The sequence below is a fragment of the Dermacentor silvarum genome, chromosome 9 (genome assembly GCF_013339745.2).
Source record: "Dermacentor silvarum isolate Dsil-2018 chromosome 9, BIME_Dsil_1.4, whole genome shotgun sequence".
Taxonomy (NCBI): domain Eukaryota; kingdom Metazoa; phylum Arthropoda; class Arachnida; order Ixodida; family Ixodidae; genus Dermacentor; species Dermacentor silvarum.
The window spans coordinates 102918870-102935087 of record NC_051162.1 but is presented as its reverse complement, the minus strand read 5'-3'; the positions used below and the strand labels follow the sequence as shown (position 1 = coordinate 102935087).

At 44.3% G+C, this 16218-nt stretch overlaps 1 protein-coding gene across 1 annotated transcript in view; it reads right to left on the bottom strand.

Annotated features, from left to right (window-relative positions):
- LOC119463440 (tyrosine-protein phosphatase Lar-like) overlaps positions 1-16218 on the bottom strand; it is a 133323-nt gene that overhangs the window by 4945 nt on the left and 112160 nt on the right. The window contains exons 26-28 of the mRNA XM_037724287.2: positions 11888-12054; positions 2080-2215; positions 641-710 (exon numbers count right to left, since the gene is read on the bottom strand). Of these exons, the coding sequence (XP_037580215.1) occupies positions 641-710; positions 2080-2215; positions 11888-12054 (373 nt within the window). The remainder of the gene's footprint in view (positions 1-640; positions 711-2079; positions 2216-11887; positions 12055-16218) is intronic.

Here is a 16218-nt window from a genome sequence, read left to right as displayed (position 1 = left end):
GCGCCACTGGATGGTGGTCCAGAAAATGGCGCGAGAGTAAGGCCCGGCTGCCGTATGATGCGTTTATACGCGTACGTACGCACCGGCGCGCCATGCATTTTGAAGGCCACACGCAGTTTTATGGTGACGCCGCTAAACGGCGCACGCTGTTCACAGGGAAACGCGAGATAGGAGTCTCGCTCCTGTACACGCTTTACACATAGGCGTTTCGATAGTGCCAAGAAGTGGCATCCCTATATTGATTCAATGTTAAACGCATTACTGTACGGGAGTCGTCCCCAGGTGGATTCCGCAAACTTTCTTGTGCATACTCTTATGATTAGATTTATACCACGTTATTCATTATGTTTCCAAAAATAGCGTGTATTTAAATATCCTCAATGTTTCGATAAATGCTGACTTGGCCTGATCCACCTGTCTTGTAGCTTTTGTCACGCATTTCTTTCCAGCCGTTTTGCTTTCGTGGAGAAATAAAGCCGAATATCATGAATAAAAAAATACTCGCACTAGAAACTTTCGAACTGAAAGCAAGATTCCTTCACCGCCAGTTCGCCCTTGAGGAGGTTGAGATATGACTTATATGCATTCAGTAACAGGAAGTAGGTTTGAAGCAAACTTTTAAGAAATATTTGTTACTTACTTTGTACTGTATATCCACACATTTCATCGATGACAGCAGCAACGCAGTGGTAAAGGTAAGTGTACTGTTTCTGTAATAAACAAGAGGCAGACAAGCGTCATATAAGTTGTCAGTATTACCGTCTCCTTTTACGACAATCCTTTCATGTCTGTCGAATTTATCAGTCTATTTGCTTGTAACTCCAGATATTTCACTTAGCAGCCTCGAATATGAAATTTTGGAGGGAATTTGTTGCAAGAAATGGCATAAAACAGCATCTCATGTCTCTCTGTGAGCTTGGCCTGCCCTGAAAATATCTTTCAGGCATTAAGTGTGATTGACAAATCACATATAAAAATTTAATAAATAACAAACACAATACATTGAACGAAACAGAAGAAATCTGATGTAGTGCACCATACTTGCACACTTAACAAGAGCTGTGTAGTTGTGCCACCTGATTAAATCGGCATAGAATAAAGTTTTAACTATACAGTAGTAAATAAAAGTGGCGAAAAGCTTGTGACGATAACGAGCAATCTTACAGCTTCAAGAAATATCCGAGGTTACGGGTGATATTCGCCGCTAACTGGTTTTATAATCGGTCGGTTCATTCTTTGCTATTCTTTTCGAATATAGTATATCAGACTTTTTAACAGCGGAGCTGTTTAAGCTGTTCGTTTGCCCGCGTAGCGTTCGCAAGAACTCGCCTAGCAATGATGTCACTGCGCACAGCTACGCCTCGCTTCACCTTGCGATATCCAATCGATAGCCAATAGCTAATCGATAATCGATCAATGATCAATTAATTCCGCAAAATGCTGGGGATGACTTGGTAGTGCTTAGCCTAGCCTAAATACGTGGTCAATATCTTGCAATAGCCAATCGATAGATAATCAATAATCAATAAATTCAGGAAAAGCATAACCCGTAAGGCTAGGACCAGCTAGGTGCCGATCAGCTCCGCTGTTTCTTTAGCCTTGCACGACTAGTGCAAGCTACGCTAATACTTTTTTCTAGACAAAAGTGATGACTGTAATCATTGTGTGATAAAATTATATTCTGAATGGTATGTAATAACAGCACACACTAATAAAGAAACCAAAATGAAAGACACTAAATGGTTATTGGACGCTCGGAACAAAGAAATGACGTTACGTGTTGAACATTTGTGCCACAAGAAAGTACTGGAAAACGTGAAATGGACGGAAAACGTTGCGATATACAAGAGTTCAAATTTGAGCTAGTGGGTGTATATTCATTCTAGTGCCTCAGGATCAACACTGAAGACAAGTTGACTTTGCGCCATGTGTGTCATGCAAGAAGTACTGTTTTAACCTCAAATTAAAATAAATATTATATTTTATCAATATTTTCTATGTTCCTGTTCCCACTGAATTAAACATTCCAGCATGTGTTTGAAGGGCAACACGAGAAAAAGAAATTAGGCAGTCACGCACCTCATTCTGTACCATGCACCGTCTGCATTCGCGCAAGTCCAAGACAAGGTGGAAAATGTCGATTTCATCGTCGACTTCGAGTTTTTGCAAGCACATGTCAAGGGCGATGAAGGTGCCGGTTCTTCCAACTCCCGCACTGGAAAATGGTAAGCATTTTGAAAACAAGTAGGTCAAACTGAGCACTCTTGTTGACGATGGCGTGGGAAAACGTTTTAGCGGTGAAGGTTCCAGACATTGTAATATTGAGATAGGGGTTGGGTGATGATCATTCGTGCTTCTTGCGCAATCCATTGCGCGATTTGTCAGGCCTAATGTTTTTCTATACCATGATGTTATTTCCTTGTTTGTCATCGTATGCACGACAGGCTCAATAACAGATATACAGAGCCTCGAAGTTTTTCTTTATTACGAGTACCTTCTGCCAGCGATTACAATGAATTTGATTTTCATGGTACAGGGATCCCTAAAAAATTCCATAATTCGAAGTTTGAACAACCTGATATTTTGAAAGCATTTAGAAACAGCAGAATAAAATGAGGTTTATGCATAACTCAAAGAATATTCTCTTCAGAGCGCTGACGACAGGACGCAGGCCTATATCCGGGAGGATTTGTCAGTATCTTATACTGAATTGGTAGGAACAATAGATGAACAAGAAATGCCAGCATTGCGACAAGAGAACTTGTCTGCGTCATAGCAAATCCTCTTGTTGTGTTTCAATTTCCCCGATGAGAAAACAGTGTGGTCTCCTTTATAAAACAAGCATGATGATATAGCGTTATCGTGTAAATAGGAAATAGAAAATACATTCTGTGGAGCACATAATATTGAATTGGACCAAGACGTGCGCTCGCTAACTACAGTTACAGAACAATGCGCATCTACATAGCACTGCCTACGAGTTTGTAAATTCGCAGCTGCGACTCAACACATGTACATGATGACTACACATAAGATTGATTAGCATGCGTAATGGCAATTGTGACCTAATGTTGTTCGTCGCAGTTGATGGCACAGCAGATAACTACTCTGGGTAAAACAAGTGATACAATATAAAACTTTCAATTTCCAAGGTTTGATACTTCAGCAAAACATTACTTGTTTTGCCGCTGTCTGGATTTGTGCTAGTGAAACGAGCATCAATGTCTCATTTGTATCAACACATAATAGCCACATTACATCTACAAATGTAGGCAAGTACTGTCATACAGCTAGTGAGCAATACCGTCCTGTAAAAGCCACAACGTCAAGCACAGGCCTCGACGCACCGATTTGAAAGAAACATTGCGTGCACCTTAGCCAACAAGACAACAAAGGAAAAAAATGTCGCAGCTTCGTCTGAAAAGCGAAGCATCAATTGCGATAGCAAATTAGTAGAGAGCTATTCGGAGAAGGGATAGTAGCTTTATCGGCTGCATAAACTTGGACACATTCGCTTACTAACTGAATTAGCAAGCCTGGTGTTAGCGCACACAAGCAAACATGGATAGATCACACTGAATGACCGCAGACGACTGTCAAAACGCTGGCAGAAAGCGCAGCCGCCGCAGCGGGCGAATGTTCGTGCGGTCTATCGGTTCAACGGAAACTGAGCGGCGAATGCACGGCGCATACAAAGGTCAGAGCCGTGTGGAGATCGCTTTTAAGAGACGGTGCGGGCGACCGCCACAGGAGTGCAAAGTACAAGTGCAGTTGTTGGCAGAGTAGAAGCTGCCGCCCCCCCCCCCTCCCTCCCGCGCTGCCTTCCCGCTTTCTTGCTTTCGCGTGGGAGATTGAGTGGCGAGTTCCCCTTGCGACCAGTTGCAATATAAGCATTTGGTGCCGCAGCACAGCGTCGCCCCGCCTCCCTACCTCCCATACCCCCTCGGCCTTTCGCGCGACGGTCGCGTTTGCTTTCCGCCGTACGTTCGCTCTCCGTGATAGCGCGCGTCCCCCGCGCGCTCTCACTCGCACATAAGGCGCGCGGCGACGATTTTATCGCCCTTGGACTTTATACAGAACCTCACGGCGACGGCGACGACTACGGCGACGCCGATGGCAGAAATCCGGTTGAAGTGTCCATATAATTGCTATCGCAATAAAACAAATTGATGCGAAAGAAAGTTGGATTTGGGATTGCTGTAACAGCCGATAAAGTGCAACGAAGCGAATTTGATAAATTAGTATACAGGTTCTGAAAAAGGCGTATCTGCCATCAAACACGATTCGAAAAATATCGAACCATGCGGAAACAAAACGGCCATCTGCGGAGATAAACATTGAGTTAGTGGATGCGTTAAGTTCGTCTTAAACACTCTTCGTTACCGCGTTTGCTAAAAATATCGGTGTCGCACCAAGCTGCGTCATTTGACATTGTCTTATAAATGCAATCAACTCCACGCTTAGAACTTCGCTTTTCCTGACTTTTGAGACTGGAGAATGGCTTTAACCTTTGTAGCTGAGGCTATTGTCCTTCTTCATGGAAAGGATCAAACGCTACACAGCCAGATGTTTCTTTTTAGAGGACATATTGGAAATCATTGCACAATGCCCAATATAGATGGCGTGCAGTCTCAAATCCAGACACGCTCTTCTCTCTGTATACTTAGGGTTGTTTTGCGACTTCAGAAAGTAATTGAACTTGTGCCGGCGTGAGGTTACGTTGCTTACCGTTAACTCCATCATGCGCGAAGGCATGCATTGCTGATGTATCGATAGTCATACTGTTTATTCGTAAGGTATGTGTATGACGCACTTTCTACACAGGGCTTAAAGGTTTAAAAGGTAAACACAATGTGGTCAGCAATTTTTCGAGGAATGTGAAAAATAATCCGAGCAACATACATTTCGTCAGTCCAGTGCAATGCGGCACTGAAGGCTTGAGCGTGTGAAAATGGAAACAGGCAGTCGGTCGTATCATAGGCGAAAATATAACCGATCATACCCGCACGAATCGATCTCGCAAGACCTCAGGTTGCAATTTTTCGAGTACCCGCTACGCAAAAACACGTGCGTGCGCAATACCAAGTATTCATTCAACTTATACTGAATAGCTATAAAACAACATCTGCTGCACAAGGAGAAGGATATAAGAAAATACGTTTAGTCGACAAGGAGTTGACTGACCTTGGAAAGTTTCGCCTAAAACCTTCGTCGTCAATAGCTGACCTTTCGGGCGAAGTAATGCGAGACGGACCGAACCTAAGTAGCGTTAGCGTCTGCGCTCTAAGGCATGTTGAATTGAACGTATAGAAGGAGGAACACTGAGCCGTGACAGGAAAAATTGTCACCGACCCTACTCTAGGACCAAGGTACAGTAGTAGTCTGTGCTAAGCATTGAGCGGTCTTCCGAACAAAAATTGCTGACTGCGCATACGAATCGACAGACCACGTGTTCCCACGCGTATCGCGCAAGAACCCCGGGGCTCCCAACTGTGAACTTATACAAGGCAGCGTCGCCAGAAACATTGACGTGGTCTGTTCTGGAGCTCCTTCTCCAACCTAAACCTCTCTTCAAATATTTCTGAAGCCCCTTATCGGTTTCCACTGCCGATAGCGTGGAGAGCCACCATACCACCTCGCACGAGATTTGCGACGGGACTCAGAAATTCATGCTCAAAGCGTGCCATCAGTGCACGCACTGTCCGTGTTGGTACAAGTCCATTCTCTCACGCACTCAGCGCAGAGAAGCCGCTGCCAACCTGAATGCTCAATCTTCTTGCGTGAAACTGCGAGCGAGACGGACACGCCCAGAACACGACAGCAGTAGCATAGGGAGAGGCACGTTTCGCTCCAAAGTGACGGGCGCTATTTTTTCCGTCAATATTTAAATCGACGTGCACCGCCTGCTCGCCGCTCACGGTCGTGTTTTCTATGCACCGAAACATATCCTTTTAAAACATATGCAGTCTTCTGTAATAACCTCGGATTCTATGTGGGGTAGAACTGATACTTTGTAGTATTTCTTTTCGATATTTTAAACGTGAATGCGTGTGTACAACGATGCTTCCTTGAGACCGCGTTCTAAGACAGACAGCTCTCATATGAGGGATGGCGGCGCACATGCCACTTAGATTGCAACATTTTTTCTGAAACGCGTAATGCAGGTTCTCTGCGGCATTTTAATCTAAAAAAATTACACGCGTTAGGGCTTGGCTTGTATCCGAAAAATAATTGTCTTCTATATGTGGCTTGATTTACTTTCTTTAACGCTCCGCCTCGGTACGTTGAGGTCACGAACGGCATGCCACGCCACTGTGTGGGCCATGCTCATATTAGCGTGACACAGCGTTCTTGACAGGAACGTAGCGAGAGCAGAATGGTAAAGAAAGGAAATAATTGTAAGATAGATGAAGATTATCGTTAGCTCGGAAGGGTGTGAAAATTTTTCAGCGTGTACCACTACACTCTTTTCGGTGTTATTGCAAAATGCATTCGTGAGAGTACGCCACGCCACCTATCGCCTTATGGGCGTCTTGCGCTGGAGGTTGAGGTATAGTAGCGGCGCCTGGTGGGGGCGAGAGAAGTTATATCTTGGTAGTACCAGCTTGGGTAGTTTTGAGCCCTGGCTGTGGCGAAGCACGTTTCTAGCCCGAGTTTTACGTCGATTCGCACTTTTTTCGGCCCTGTTGCGAGTGCGAACATGCTCGTCACTTCTCAGAGACCACGCTGCCAGCTGGCCGCAGCCTAGTTTAACGAAAACGAACTCTCCGTGTGCCGTGGGACGCAATGCTGGTAGCAGAAGGAATCGGCGACGCCGATCCGGAGAGACCTAGCTCAGCCGCGAAAAAGCGTCACCGTCGTTACTGCTGCGTCGTGAGCTGCCACGAGCAAGAATGCCTGAATCCCAACATCAGATTCTACTGTTTTCTTTCAAGGCCTCACGAAGCGGAGCGTCGGGCGCGCTGGATAACTTCATTACCCCACTATGAGCAGCACAGGTTTGAGAGTTAAATGTGCTCATCCTTGACCTCAAGCCAGCACGTTGAGGCAGCGCAGCAAGGAAGTATTGATTACAGCACATCGATGTTCGAGCGCTGTCATTAAAAGCTACATCAAGCGAGCAGCGCACGAGCTCGCGCTGCAGCGCGATTCGCACGTAGTACGTTACTGCGAGCTCATATGCAGTGCATCAGTTATTTATCAGTTGCTAAATGGACAGATGACCGTTGCTACAGCGCAGGCATGACCCGCCGTTTCGCCGCATGCTGAAGGAGCGCTGCCGTCGCGGCGCGTACGATCGTGCGCTTGAGCAGTTCCGTACACATGATGTCTGCTTATCGCTGCTGTGAATTCATTTATAGCAAGCATTTACTCGCGTTTGTGCGCCTAAATCTAGCAGCGTGCACACCTTACCTGAAGTTCAACTTCGTACGTGACTCGCTTCACTTGTGATTGACACCGCGCTAAAACTTATTTTTTGATCGGCGTACACGTATTCGGTGTTGCATAATGTCTTGCCTTTACGCAGCGTGCCACCCCTGAAACAATCTTCGGCGCCCGATATTCGCTGCAAGCCGTGGTACAACACAACCAAAAGTGGCGGGTCCATATTGTAAACGTGCTTTCCGAAGCAGACGACCGAGCTTGGTACTACCCAGTTTCGGATTGAGGGCGCTTTTTAGCACCATTTTTCAGCGCCCCCTGGGCAACGCAGGAGCCCCATACGCAAACGTAACCTAACCTAAGCCATCCTGGGCAATACGCAGAGGCAATTAGCCTCACGACTTGACATCAAAGCGTCACTGGCAGCGTTTCAGCCGATCGCGCTCAACCGCAGTTGCTAAGGCACTGTGCCTTCTAGATTTTAAATATACGCCTCCAGGATATAGTTGATCGGAAGCAACCGCATACAATATATCACATGCAACGTTCGTTTTACGCCCAGGAGGCAACGTATCACAAGTAAACTCCGCAGTATGGTACGTAAGGTACTCCAAGTGAAAAAACAAATTGATTAGCGAGAACTTGATTATACTCAATAACGGTTACGTTAGAGATGAAGATTGATATGAAGGGGGGAGAGTGGTGGATGTGGTTTGAAGGGACGCGGAAAATCAGCAATCAGTCAGTCTAAATTGATTACTGGATATTTCAAAACCCTATTATAGTGTATTTAGAAGATAAATGTCTATCGTTGAGGAATTAAATGAAGGTCGAACACTGTTTCTTGAATCCCTCGATGGAACCATGCACTCACTGCGTCAGTATTACGCAACCAATATAAATATAATTTCTTTCATTTAGCTCGTTATCACCAGAAAGGCGGATCTTCAGGTGTGTTAGGCTGAATCTGTTTTCTACAGAAGTCAATGCTTTGTCCTTCTTTGTCGACAGACGATTAACTAGACCCCAGCAGGAGCACTCAAAATTGATGGCGTCATAACAAGCTAGTGTAGAAATTTTTGAAGTGGCTTCGCCACTTGTCATTCGTTTCCGAGTCATTTTTGGCTTACCAACTCTCTTCCCGCTGCATGAGTGGATCTTTTGTTGTTTAAAGTCATCTTGATTATCTTCTCAAAACAAAAATAAACAAAAATAATTGAGCTGTTTTAAATAATCAGCCTTCTACAATGAAAGAACAATTGCCACTCTCCGCACTGGAAAAGGTTTGGTGAGCCAAAATTAACAAAAAACGTATAATAGGTGGATAACAAAATGACGCGTCGTCTGCAACGGCTATTCTGGTTCGAGGCCCACCTGTTCCGTGCAGGGTTCCCGCTGTTCGGTGTATTCGAGGTTAAAACAAGTACGCTTCTGCGATGCGATTAGGACTTGTTGCCTAGCGATTGTTTGCTGGTATTCTTCCGCGAATGGAAAGAAAATATTTTGCATTCCGCGAACGAAGTGCTCAAGTCTAAATGGGCAGTCGTTTTCAATGAGCCACGGGGAACGGCGAGGTGTGGGTTCGAACGTTGTCGCCAGTACAAATGAGTAAAGATTTTACTTTCCTACAACGTTGATATTTAAATAATTAAGGTTTTTTCCGTAGTGTCGAGCACCTAGGGTGACTGATGATGACTTACACGTATCGCTTACACATTAGGACGCATGGTGCTAAATATCAACTAACGAATGGTCACAAAGAATGAAAACGGCTAGTCACAACAGTACAGGTCCTTTCTCGACCAACGACACATGTTAAGCATACTTCAATTGCATACTATGATGCATAATTACTGCCAAATATATGAAGAACGTTTAGCGCCGAAAGGTCAAGCGGGACGAAATACCCGCTTAATTACTGAGCTACCTGCAGGGACGCGAACACATGCATTTCTGACTACAACGAAGGCTTATTGTCACTTATTTTTATTTTTTGTTGCTGCAGACATAGTGGCACGGTATGGCTTCTTTGCGATATCTGTTACAGTTAGGCGTGAACTGTGGATACCTTTCCCTTTAACCCGAAAAGAAAACCTGCCTTGACTGTGCAGTGTTTCGGCTGCGGCCAAACATCAAATATCAGTGCCGCTAGAGAAGGAAAACTACGTAAAACAATAAGCAGCAGACGTAAAAAACAGCAATACCATACCACCCGTCCTATACAGATAGATATACGTACAGTTTAAAACGCCGTGCACAGGGCTTTTATCAGTACTCGAGCTTTTCTTTAACTTATAGAAAGGGTACGTAATACGCAGGAAAATAAATCATTATGGTAGATTCGAAACATCAAAACTACAAATTTGAATGCGTTGAATTGAACGCCTTGGTATTCACATCAAGGTGTGACGTGAAACTAATATCTGTGTGACACCCAAAACAGGTACGATAAGCAAACACTCTCTGGCAAAACAACGTGCAGTAGCATGGAGGATGATGCCGTTTGAATAAAGGAATCACAGCTCACGCCTTCCAGTACTGTCCAGCGGTGATTTCACTGGTTATTCAGCTAAGTTGCACAGTACTGATGATGTTATGAAAGAAAAAAAATAATTGAGGAAAGAACCGCGAGTACCCTCAGCGCACGAAGAAAGTGACGGCACGTACGGCGGCGCGGTGCCTTGTACCGGAAATCGCTGCAGAATACACCGAAACCCACAATGCTTTGCGAGAATCGGGTTGCTATTCACCTATTAAAAAACGTGCGGTAGCGCTGCCATCAAGTTGTCGCATCAACTCACTGTGACGTCAAGAATTTAGACAGTGTCTCCTTGGGACTACGTAATTGTTTTATCAGTAAAAATATACTACGCCGAAATTTGAACGGGTTGCTATAGAACTTAGCTTGCTAAAAAAATAGAGCCACAATGGCAAAAATAGGAAATGCCTTAAAGTTTGTTACGTCATGCTTGCGTATTAGCGCTAGTGTATTGGCGTGAAACTAAAAAAATGAAATGTTTACCTTCCTTTTCTTACGTTAAATTAGTACCAAGAAATTCACAAAAATAAAGTTCTGGAAGGGCATTTTTGGCGCTAAAGTGATTTCTTGTTTATCTTTAGTGTTTATGTAAATCTTTAGAATAACTCGGTACCGATGGAAAAGATTTTTCCTAAATGGCTACTTTGAATCCTCAAGACGGCCGTTTTTTGAGCCTGAATAAATGATAAAGGAAACAAATGCTGTCAGCAAAACATGCTCTCGCGTGCAGCATGGCTCGTACTGACCCTGGTAATGCTGTTTCTTTGCTTCGAGTACACTCTAGCAGTATCATCTTCATAAAACAAGTTCTAGGTGATGATCTATCAGTGTCTCAAGGTTGTGCCATCGGAAGTAATTACCAATTCCACTTAAACAAGCTATCCGCCGAACTTGCGGAGATACATCTAACTGAGCACCATATTTTCGGTTCGCACAAACGCTGACAATTTTATTTTCAGGTGCTGTCGCTAGTCAGCGTGCTGTACAGGGGTGAGCTGTGCTTGTCGAATGAGCAAACATCCACTGCACTTCATTATCCTATAGAGAGCGAATGCATAGACATTATTAGCTAATATCTGGCAGTAAAAGCTTTGTAGTTAAATTTAAGCTGGGCGCCAACTGCCGCGAAACTGCCTGAGAGTTGTGCTTCAGGCACAAGTAGCAAAATAAGCATGCCGTGTAATGTCGTGTTGCCGCGCATAGGCTATTGTTCGATTCACCGGTACACTTCCATTTAATATAAAATAGTTCGTGTACAGTCTATGCATATTTCGTGTCGCACTGCATATTTCGTGTAAATGTGCAAGGTGTGAACTGTGAACTTCTCTCTTCCTTCTCCTCTTTCAATCCCTTCTTCTCCCCCTTCCCCAGTGCAGGGTAGCCTACCGGGCTCAGCCTGGTTAACCTCCCTGCCTTTCCCTTGTGTCTGCTTTCTCTCTCTCTCTCTCTCGTGTCGCACTTTTCGCCTGCACGTTGCACAACAGAGTTCATTTGCATGGACCTAAACGCAAACTTGGTGAATTCTAAATGCAACGCAAAACAGCAGATTCAAGCAAATTACGGAAATCATTTTTTTCCTACCAAGAATGTGTTTGAGGAAGCATTTTTTTCTTATCAGAAATGTCATTGCTTAGCAACAATGCTTTTATATAGCGTTTTAGTTGAGGTACAACAAATTCAATTTTACTGTTACGGATGACACTGGCCCTAATACTGGTACTGGTACGGATACTGATGCCAAGGAATCCCTGTGGTTCATTTTCTGCTCTTTTCCTTGTCCACTTCTTGTTGACTGCACTGTTCTCAAAGAAGTAAACTTTCTGTGCTATGTAGAATCTGATAATGCCTTATATAGTCATTCAAACAATTATGCACATGTAGGCTGCCTAGTCTTCTACACAATCCAAATGGACTTGCAGCTTTCAAATAGCGTGTACAGGCGCGCTTTAGGATGTGCAAGCCTACCTGCAATGCACGAGGATTGGTGGCTGTGAACCCCCTCTGGGTCTGAACATTTCTTGGCAGGTGCGCACGAACTGTATAAGCGTATCTGGCTTCTCCGGGGTGCCATGGTCCTTCCACGCAGTGAAGAACACGTGGCGCAGGCTACGCCACTTGCTGGAATCGTCAGACTGAAAGAGATGCACGGTATGCAAGGGGCACAGAACATTCACTTTATGTGGCACTGCGTCGTGTAAATCACGCCGTTTACGGGGCGCGAATATGAGTGTGTGCGTGGGTCACCCTACATGTGGCAATCCAATTAAGGGTAGAAGTCATACGCCAACGTGGACGTTAGCAACCAAAATTTTATTTTTAATGATACGCGTTGCTTCGCCTCTGACAATCATCTTAAGCTTGACAAACGTTGACATTCCTTTTTTGGGGAATTCTCTTGCGTTATTTACCGAGGCCTTGTGCCGCGGAAACATAATCAGTTGCTCGCCGATTTTGTGTTTCGAGCCAATAAAATTATGATGTGGTTCAAGTGACTTCTGGTACAAGTGCTCCTCAAGATTGCAAAAAAAAAAACGTAAGAAACCTTCAACAACAATGGATTAATGCACTTGCAGTAGTTTGAGGTAAACGGAAACGCAAATGCAGAATCGTCTTTAAATGCCTAATGGAGGGAATAGCTGCATATTTACGGCCCTTTTCACAAATTGGGATGTTTTGACAGCTCGCCTTGTTTTTAATGAATTTCGAAATGTCTGTCACGGGGAGGACACGCAGAACACCGCTGCAGCTTAAGATGCTAAGTGTATTTTTTTATTAAGTGTACCAGCACTCATGACAGGCAACAAAAACAACTAAGATAAAGGTAAGATTTTAAAAATTTAAATATAAGTAAAAACATGTTATGTCCACGACACAAAAGTAGCGATAGCTCCACGGTTATAAGCAATTTATAGAAATTGCGTGTTTTCTATAAGGGTTAGCTGCAGAAATGCTTTCACACTTGCCAAGACATGCTCAAATCTTAAATTTTTTAAACATATAAATACCTGTGCCTTTCTGAACTAAAATTGCGGGATGTAACTTAAAGACGATAGAAAAGCATGCAAAAGTAATGGCTGGCGGCTAAACCATGACATTATAAGAAATTGTGACGAACTGTCGACAATTGTGTCAGCGTTGTACAATTTTAATTCAAGGTGCTGCTAGCTTCATTGAAAGAAAACAAAGCGCGTAGTATGATGCTTAGTCTTCAGATTGAGAATGAACGTGAATATTCATAGGTAAAACGATGAAATATATTTTTTCATACAGTCAGTCATGTTGCCCCGTCTCACAAAAAAAAAATCATGCGGGAGCTTTGCGTGCCAATACCGCAATCTGATTATGACTTGGGCTATAGTGGATTCATTCCGGATTAATTTTGACCGCATTATTTTTTTCCCGTGTATTAAAATTTATGGTACGCGACTGCTTTTGCATTCCACCAGCATTAAAAAGGCCACCACCATGGCCGGTACGACTCCAGTGCTTTCATACTAGCAGCGCCAAGTCATAGCCCAAGCAAAATTGGCCGAGGGCCGACCATCGGCTGGTGCTCGGCAGATCGCTGGGAGCCGATCACGTCGGCTTGAAGAGCTTGGGCCGTAAAAAGGCCGACTGATGTTGCCGACACCGTCAGCGCTGGCTTGGTCACGGATGCTGGCCCGGATGCGTTGGGCTGCATAGTGCCGAGCACGAAATTTTTTCCCTGGCCAAAGACGTCGGCTTCACGCTGGTTAGACGCTGCTGGCCGATCAGATATATAATGCCCCCGCCCGCCGCCTAGTCGGCGCCCGAATAGAAGTCGCCCTAGTCGGCGTAGACTACCGACTTGGGGGACGGGATTGGGGGAGCGAAAGCATGGAGAAGGAGGTCACCTCAACCGTCTCTGGCAGTCGGTTCAGGCAGCATTCACGGGGAGGAACCGGAAAGAGGCAAGCGCGTAGATGATGGCTGTTCGGGGTAGCTTTTGGCGGGAAGAGACGTCCAGTGGCTGCTTGGTCGGCGCAGCTTCGCACGGTTTCTATGGCGCTGCGCTTCTTAGCGAAAAATGGACATTACTAGCCTGTGAATTTTCACCTCTTACGGACGGCCATGTTTACTCGTAAGTTGCGCGTAATGTTTATGCTATTAGAGGCTATCTTTTGTAGCGTTAATTTGGAAGCAGAGCACGTAAGGTTGCGTTTCTTTGTTTCGAGAGCTTGTCTGCGCTATTCGATCTGTTTTGACCACCTGGGGTTCTTTAACGTGCACTACAACGCAAGCACACGGGCGTTTTTGCATTTCGCCTCCATCGAAATGCGGGCGCCGCGGCCGGGATTTGATCCCGCGATCTCGTGCTCAGCAGCGCAACGCCGCTGAGCACGAGATCAAGATTTAAAAATATGCAAATGCCGCGTAGTTGGACAGAACCAAAGTAATGTTGCTTCCTGTCGCTTGGAGATACTCAGATTATCTTTTGCATTCTGCGTATTTAGATATTTAGCCTGAAATAATTATTAAACTTATCAAATATTATAAAAGTGTCAATAAGAAAATTGTACAGAAACATGAAAAACTCCCGATACAGCTTTCTGCTCCAATTAATACGTTCTACATAAAAGTTTTCCGAGTGTCAAGAAGCCTGCGAATACACGCAAAATTCCTCGAGCGGCGAGTCGCGCGGCAATTTTGCTTGTATTCGCGGGCTTCAATCACACTCGGAAAATACTTTTATGTAGCACGTATTAATTGCAACAGATAGCTCTATCGGGAGTTTTAACTACATATATTCTAGGTCACTATAGCTCTAACGCGACAGCGTTTAGGGCCCCGTGTCGCAGAAAATCCGGCGTAGGTGTCGCCAATGCCGCCTGCAGCCGAGACGGTCATCTACAACCACGCAGGCCCTTCATATATATTTTACCAATAACGTTGCTCACACTTTGTCTTGCATTCTTTACAAAGTTATTCCTCGGAATTTTGAGATTGACAGCCCACAAACAATGGCCATGAAACAAAACACCGACAGCGCATCCCATTTATGCTAATCTTCTCAGGCTGAAATATTAAAGGTGCAAACATTAAAAGAATGCCGGCCCATGAAAGAGGCCACATTTCTAACAGAAAGCGCGCCTTCGTGCATAGCGTTCACCGCCAGCGTTTCCCGGTAAACCTTAAGGGTACATAAGCTGCAGTTGCCAGGAAGCGTGAGAAACAGTCAAGGTTCTTTGAATGCTATCGCGTTCCACTCTTGAAGGCGAAGCTTGAGCGTCCTCCAAATTTTTTCATGTTTCTCTACAATGTATTTCTGCTCCTTTCTTTCTCTATCTCTACTTTCCTGTCACTTTACCCCCCCCTCCCCTCTCTCTCCAGCGTAGGGTAGCAAACCGGATCTTCCCATCTGGTTAACCTCCCTGCCTTTCCCCTTCCTTCGGTCTCTCTCTCTCTCTCTGCAATTTTCTCATTGATACTTTTATAATATTTGATAAGATTATTAAGTAATGAAGACTAATTATGTAATTAGTTCCAACTATCATGCACCAAGATTTAAAAATATGCAAATGCCACGTAGTTCGACAGAACCGAAGTAATGTTGCTTGCCGTCGCTTGGAGATACTCAGATTATTTTTTGCATTCTGCCTAATTACATAACTAGCCTTAATTATTATTACACTTATCCAATATTACAAAAGTGTCAATGAGAAAATCATGCCACCTAGTTGGACAGATGATGATGATGATATCTAAATAGGCAGAATGCAAAAAAATATGAGTATCTTCAAGCGACGGCAAACAACATTACATTGATTCTGTCCAGCTACATGCTATTTGAATATTTTTAAATCTTGGTGCATGATAGTAGGCACACACTATACTAGTATATACCGTGGGCACAATGTATGTACTGCGTTGCAGTCGTGCTGAAGGTCATTTGAAGAATGGCGAATTTCGCCCCGCTAGCGTCAGGTTTTCGCGACGCTTGCTTTTAGGATAAATAATGTGAGACAGCGTTTGCATGTGTGATGCATATTTAGGGTTCGTCATGAAAAATCATGGATTTGTCAGAACCTGTTCATAATTAAGTACAATGCTTAAAGAGTTATTGAGAGTCCACGAATGTATATGGTGCAATATTCAGCACCCAAACAATAGTTATACACGTCCCATTTTGGACACTTACGTAGTACATGTCTGTATTTCAGATACTAGAGCGGGACCATAGCATAATCAGTCAAGGGACCTGTCTTCACAGTTGTCTGGTAAATGGGCTTACGCAATTAAAGGGATGACATTTTCAAGTACCCATACAAGACTGT